The sequence below is a fragment of the Helobdella robusta genome, assembly GCF_000326865.2.
Source record: "Helobdella robusta unplaced genomic scaffold HELROscaffold_13, whole genome shotgun sequence".
NCBI classification, from domain to species: domain Eukaryota; kingdom Metazoa; phylum Annelida; class Clitellata; order Rhynchobdellida; family Glossiphoniidae; genus Helobdella; species Helobdella robusta.
In genome coordinates, this window is record NW_008703718.1 from 2,367,891 (window position 1) to 2,375,359 (window position 7,469).

At 31.0% G+C, this 7,469-nt stretch overlaps 1 protein-coding gene across 1 annotated transcript; it reads left to right on the top strand.

Moving 5' to 3' along the window:
* Positions 1–4,447: 4,447 nt before the first annotated feature.
* Positions 4,448–6,450, top strand: HELRODRAFT_168387 (hypothetical protein; the record flags this gene model as incomplete). Its single annotated transcript, XM_009014249.1, has 3 exons — positions 4,448–4,565; positions 5,528–5,592; positions 6,283–6,450. 3 exons carry the CDS (start codon positions 4,448–4,450, stop codon positions 6,448–6,450), a joined length of 351 nt encoding a protein of 116 aa, XP_009012497.1.
* Positions 6,451–7,469: the final 1,019 nt, after the last annotated feature.

A 7,469-nucleotide genomic window follows, 5' to 3' on the forward strand; every position in this document is an offset into this window, starting at 1 on the left:
ATCAGTGCATTGATGATGATGATGGTGGTGATGGTGACGACGACGACTGGGATGAGTGTGTGTGGGTCTTATTGGTTCATTCTCATCGGATTGAAAAAAAGATTTTAATACCTTAATTTCATTACTGCTGGCGGTAACCATCATCATCATCGTCGTCGTCATCATCATCAGCAAAAATTTTACAGCCCTCAACCACATTTCATTGCCATTTACGATATTATACTCATTAAAATGTCAATCTTATCTCACTCTCGCGATTGCTTTCATCATCATGATCATCATCATAATCTGGATCATCATCATGATCATCATCATGATCATCATCGTAATCATCATCGTCGTCATCATCATCATCATCGTCATAATAATAATAATAATAATAATAATAATAATAATAATAACAATAATAATAATAATCATCATCATCATAATCATTATAACCCTCATCATTTTTAGTAACATCGTTATCGTCTTCATCATATATTATCGTAATTATCGGCTTTATCATCATCATTGCCATCTTCATAATCATCATCGTCATCTTCATCATCACCAACATCATCACCGCCATCTTCATCGTAACCAACACCAACATAGTCTTTTTCATCATCACCTACATCATCATCCTAATCATCACCAACATCAACACAGTCTTTTTCATCATCACCAACATCATTATCTTAATCACCACCAACATCAAAACCGTCTTCATCATCATCATCCTCCTCATCGTCGTCATCACTTTTCGGTGCAGCGCATTAAATTGAAATTAAATGGAAAGCGACGGGTGCGTGCATTTGTGGTTGCGCGCGAGTGGTGGCCAATGAAGCGTGAACGATTGCATCTCTGCCAGTGCAAGTTGTCTTTCTTGCAGATTCTGCTGCTGCTAGTTGCACGTTGTTGTATATCTTCAATGTGTTTTTGCCTTAACTAATTACTACCCTTGTATGTTGTATTCACTCTGAATAGTATTTTCAGTCTTACAAGTTAGTAATTATTTTTGTGTGTTGTTTTCTACTCTGTCTATTTACTAATTCAAATCGTTATTATTTATTGTTAGAGTATGCGGCGCTCTTGTAAGAGATTTTTTCTACATGTTTAATGATTTAAGTTGGGATTGCGTTTCATTTTCGTCATTGTTGTGGTTGGTGTTAATTGTTTAAAAAAAGTTGTTGTTGCTGTTGCATGTAACGCCAGCAAGTCTCAATAGACAGATTACACTTTTCTGACTAGTGTGATAAAGTTTGACTGATATCAATATTAAGTAGAGATTCATTAACAAAGTTTAATAAATATTTAAATGTTTAAAATAGGACATTTTGTTTATATCAAATAAAAACAAAATCTATTAAAGAAGATTCTCAGATGAATAATTTTTTGCCATTACTCTTCTACACTTGTTTCATTTGCGAGAAGAGTTTCAATTTTTAATGAAGATTAAATTATGGCACAACATTAGATTAAAAAAATAATTTTAATTAACTTATTATACAGAAAATTATTTGAGAAAATAATCGATTCATCAAGCCAGCAACAAACAATCCGGTAACAAGTTGATGCGATTTACCTGAATTCCAGCACCTGAGTGTGCCGTGCTAATTGGCCTTCGTGTCATTAGTATAAATAAACACGCACACAAACACACACACACACACACGCACACATATAATATCGGAACACGCTTTTGGTAATATTGCCTGTGTTTGAGTTATTTGGTCGAAAGTTTTTTTTAATACGCAAGTACCTGGATAGATGTATTGTAACGCGATGCACACTAATATCGTATGTACAAATTAATTTAATGTACCGAAAATTGCACTTGTACACACATACACACACACACACGCACACGCACACACACACGAACAAACAGACACACACAGGAATATAAGAACAACAAATTTACAATGAGATAGGATGAACAAACAAACGAATGAACCCAAGAGGCGAACAGTTATAAAACAGCGCCGAACAAACAGCGTAGCACTCACAGATTTTTTTAATTTTGATCTTTTTAGATTGAAAATTTTTTGATTTTTACGTAGAAATTGTAACAAAGAAAATAGAAATTATTAAAAAATTTAAAAAATCTGGAAGGTATCACCAACTTTAATAACTATGCCAGCGAAAAAGTTTAAAAATACTTAAATTTTAAGAACAATTTCTAAAATTATTTACAATTCATGAAAAAAAAAACAAATCAGAAATAACGAAAAAGTTTAAAAAATCACTGCATACCATTCATCTACAGCCATTTGAAAATTGAATTTATATTAAAATTTATCTAAAACCACACAAGTTATTTACATCTCCATTCGTTAATACTTGCACACCATGACATGACACAACGGTGTACAAGTCTATTCACTTGTAAAAATACTCACAGTTAGTGATTGATTCATTGTGATTTTGTGCATAAGTTGATAGAGTTAAATAAATTGAATAAATATCGATGTGGATTTACTTGATGAATGTTCCTAAATAAATGGATGATGGCATATGTTTGGTTCAGCCGAACACACTGTTTAAATCTTTAATAAACAAGTCTCCTGCCATTTTTTGTTCTATTGTTATTAATTGTTCTAGAATGTAAAGTTAAAATACAGAAAAGAAACTTAACTATTCAAGCGTAGTTATAATTTTTATTATTGTAAACATATTTGCACATTTTAGTAATTTTCTAAAACGTGATTGCGTGCAAATGCTCAATCTAAATATATTTATAAACCATAATGTAAAATATATTAAGCAATAAAGATATTTTTTATACAAATTTAAATGCATCTAACTATTTCGTCAAATTTAACGTTTAACGATGCAATAGATTCAAATACAAAATCTAATAGCTCGGGCTATATTTGAAAGTGTGTTTAATGAAAATTGGTGGGTGTTACGTTTAAATTTTGGAACATGAGTTTTTTGCTTATGTTGATTTTGTTGTTTTGAAATAATTTTGCAAGGTAAGCAAGCAGCCAACTATATCAACGTGTTAAGATTAAGTCAGAAAAATAAGCATCCAACATGAAATTATATGATATGCATCAGAAGCCTGTAACTGTTGAAAATAAGTTTTAAACAATTTTAAAAGTAATAAGAAGAAAATTTTTTTGATTAGATAGTATGTGGCTTTTTTAACGATAGTCGTTGCCATTCATAAATCTTACCAAAATACACACCCACAAGCAAGTATAAATACTGTAATAGCAAATAAATTTATGGAAATAAAATTACAACCTAATTTGAATATACGTATTTGGTATAGGGTGTAAACAAAATGACGCCGGCGACGTTTTTAATTTCTTCGAACGTTTGCAGCCAGGAATTACCTTGGCACGCAATTTCTGGAGCTGCATAATTTCAATTTTTTGAGGCTATAACGACTTTTTCCTTCATATATCCATCAGTTATTATTTTTTTTTGTTTTCTGTTGGCATGAATTACATTAACTTTTCTTCTGCTTTGATACTGTTGATCATACTATTCTCTAGAGGCTGCTTGATCATTCTTTTAATCTTACTGATTCTTGTCTATCTTGGTATTCTTTATATTTCTCTAATCGTTTTTCTTTAGTTGTTCTTATTAATTCTACTTCTAACTCCTCTACTCTTACTTTTGAGGTACTTCAGGTTTTTATTCTAGAATTTTTTTATTTTTAGAATAAAAAAACTTTTGCCTTTTCTTGATGATCCTACACTTCTTGTTACTTTATTAGTTTTATCTATGATTGATTATTGTAACTCGTTCTACTATGGTCTTCATGATTCTACACTCTATCTTTTAAGTAAAGCTTTTAACTCTGCTGCTCGTCTAGATTCTCGTGCTCCTTTCTTTTGTATATATATATAAGTCTCAATCTAAATTATTTCCTAAGTACTTATCAGATATATTAATTGAACCTAAACGCCCCGGTTTACAATCTTCTTCTCGTTCTCATTTCTTTTTAACTCGTGTTAAACACTTTTACTAGATTTGCATTTGCTTTTTCTGGCAATTTTCTCTGGAACTCTTTATTTCCTCTCTGACTACTTCTTCATCACTTACGAAGTTAAGAGAGGGATCTCGAGACCCAACTGTTTGTAAAATTCACTGATGAGCGCTGTTAAACATCACGGAAATAACGCTTTATGATCTATTTGATTGATTGATTAAAATGTTTTGCGAAAATTTGTTCAGTAATGTTGCTGACCCAGTATTTTAAAATTTCAAAATTGTTAGTTGAACTATTAAATTTAGTTTTAAAATATTTTAGATATTTTGGTAATGCTTTAATTTATGATAGAGCATAATGAATTTCCACTTTTAATTAGCTGATAATTAGTTATTAATGTGAAAGTTTAGATTTGGCAATATAACCATTGAGAATACACACATTTTACTATTGCTTAGAAGAACTTTACGATAGAACTACAAAGTAAAACTAGTACAACCAAAAAAAACTGAACATGAGATGGCAACGATGAGCAAGCGATTCGCATTATTTCTTTGGTTGGATGCGGTCATTAAAAATGCAGATATCTCCACGAAACTGTTCGACGAATTTGCATTAACTCCTGCATGCCTTCCATGTTTCCACCGTCCATCTAATTACTACTCCACTCATCTTATAACTGCACATTAACTATCTGTCATGAAAATTATTCATATGAAATTGCTCATATGAAATTAAAATCTCTTGTTTGGTTATGAATGGAGCAATTAAAACCCTACAAAATAAACAAACATTCTCGGTATGGTGGCAGCCACTTACAACGTGGAAACTGTTAAGCGTTTAACTTGATTGCGTAATCTCAAATTGAATCTCACAAATGCTCGTCAGTGTCGTGAGAGGTCACTACAGCTCTTTAATGACGTCATTTGTTTTATCCTCGGAGCCGGGGGAATTGCAAAAAATAAAACCTCAAGTGCGATCCACTCACTGATACATGAATGACGTCATCTATGGCGTCATTGCTAATGGTTCCACTTCAAATGTCACATCATATCGGCTTGCTGTCATCATCTACACTACATGCTAAGTGATCATTTTAGAAAAGTTTAATAAAATTGTTTTTATATGATCGATTTTGAAATTTATAATTTTTTACTATTTTGGAATGTACGAAATAAATAAAAAATTTTTAAACAAGTTTTAATAATTGAATTATAAAGAAGTTTTTAAATGAAAATATAATAAGAAAATCAATCAAATAAATATCAAGCTATGTGTAAACATTAAGAAAAATTCAAAGAAGTTTTTTGATTCGAAATCTTTGAAAGATGATCGATAAAGTCCTTGGGCTAAACAAACTGGAAATATGGACTAGGAAAATTTTCACATTTGTAATAAATATTTCAAGAGCTCTCAGCTTAAACTTTAAAACATGTAAAAATACTTGTGAAAAATAACTCATCATATTTTTACGTTATTTATAAACCTATACAATTTAGACTAGTTACATAAGTATTACTAATACACAATTTTTAAAATGTTTTCTTAAAAGCGCTTTTAACAATGATTGAAACAATTTATGTCACATAAACGCTTCAGCGATCGAAGAGATAAGTCTCAAACAACTTTTAGAAATTCTTGACGGAGAGACCTTGTTGTCGCAAGTAGGACGGTAGGCTGTTCTATACTTCTTAACCGCAATGGAAAAATTTCTTGAACCAATCTTTAAATGTGATGCTGGATGGTCCACCGAGATTTTATCGTCACGACGTACATCATGTATACACACACACACACACACACACACACACACACACACACACACACACACACACCACACACACACACACATACACACACACACACACATATATATATATATATATATATATATAATGATGAAAATCACATCATGTTCCGCGTTGGTTAGCTTCCTGTTTAATTTTTTGATTTCCCACAAATCATCTTCAGTGCAGGTTTGGTTTATATAGTTTCTTTGAACAAATCAAAGTTGGTTCTTTGGCAAAGTGAGTTAAGTAGTTGGTGTCAAATAAGGTTGAGACAATTTGATATGCAAGATGTTAAAAAATTTAACAGCATTGCAGGCATTGTTCAATTTGCGATTGAATTTTTCAATTTTATATAAGACGATTATTAGTTCATTACCACGTTTGTTCAGTTTATAAACAAAATTTTTATTATTAATTTGAATTTTTTATAAGGTATGTATGAACATGATAACATGTATGTGTGTGTGTGTTTGTGTGGGCGTGCGTGTTTATTAATTTGAAAACAAAAACAAATAATAATAGCTTAATAATAATAATAATAATAATAATAATAATAATAAACAGGAAAGAGAAATGTTTGAAGAGACTGGAGAAGACATCGCAATTAAGATCCACTGTCACCCAACTGGAAAAACGAGCAGCAATACAGCAACAAAAAAAAACAACACTGACAACAATAACAACAACAACAATAACAACAACACATTGAAAACCAAAACAACAATAAAATAATATAAACAAAGATAAAACAACAAAAACAAAGAAAAAAAAGCAGAAACTAGGCAGAAAACAGTTTAGAATAAAAAAAGCACATCAGATTAAGATTCCATCAATCAAGGCAACCAAAGACAAACAACAGAACTAGAACTACCAGGAAACAACAACAACAGTAACGTTTTAGACAAGAGCGCGTTTCTTTATAATTACACGTTTGGCATATGTCGGTGTACATTTCTTTGTATAACTATGTCTTTGTTCAGATACCCGGATCAATTCGTTTGTGTACAAGTGTAATGAGAAGAGTTAAAAAGTTGTATGACAATCGGCAGCATTTCTAAATATAAATACAACAAAGCAAGCCTCAATAGCGTTCAACCTCTAATAGATCAAGAAATTCAATTAAAATATAATAACGGCAAGGAAGAACAACTCTGAGCAACAAAACACAAAAAATCAGCTGAATCAACAACTGCGTTAACAAAGAGACATTACATTTACGCCAATCTCAATGGCTTGATTTTTTAAAACATGACAACACAAAATTGTTCAAAACAACAACAACAATTAATGTAAATTAATTTTAAGTTAAACTGGCAATAAATAACAATTTTGAATTTGAATCATAGCAAATAAACTCAATAAAATGAATTTATATACCATGTTATAAGCTGCCTAATAAAAAAATTATTAAACAAATGTCAAAAATTAGTTGGAGTGACATTTCAATTAACTCATCTTCTCAAATATTATTTTTTGAGGTTCCGTCGAAAATAACTGTTGTTGGTTTGGAAAATAATGATTAAAAAAATGACAAAATATATAAGCAAATTGGCTTAAAAATAACTGCAACAAATTTCAGCCAAATGAAAAGTGACAAGAACTTAAACTAATGATTAAAATCTGACGGCGAACAAAAATAACCTTAGCACAGGCAGCTGAAACCAACATTAACATCAGCAAGCACGTCACAGCAACGCCATACACAACAAGATCAATTGTAAGAAGACATCAATTGAGATAACTGAATTGAT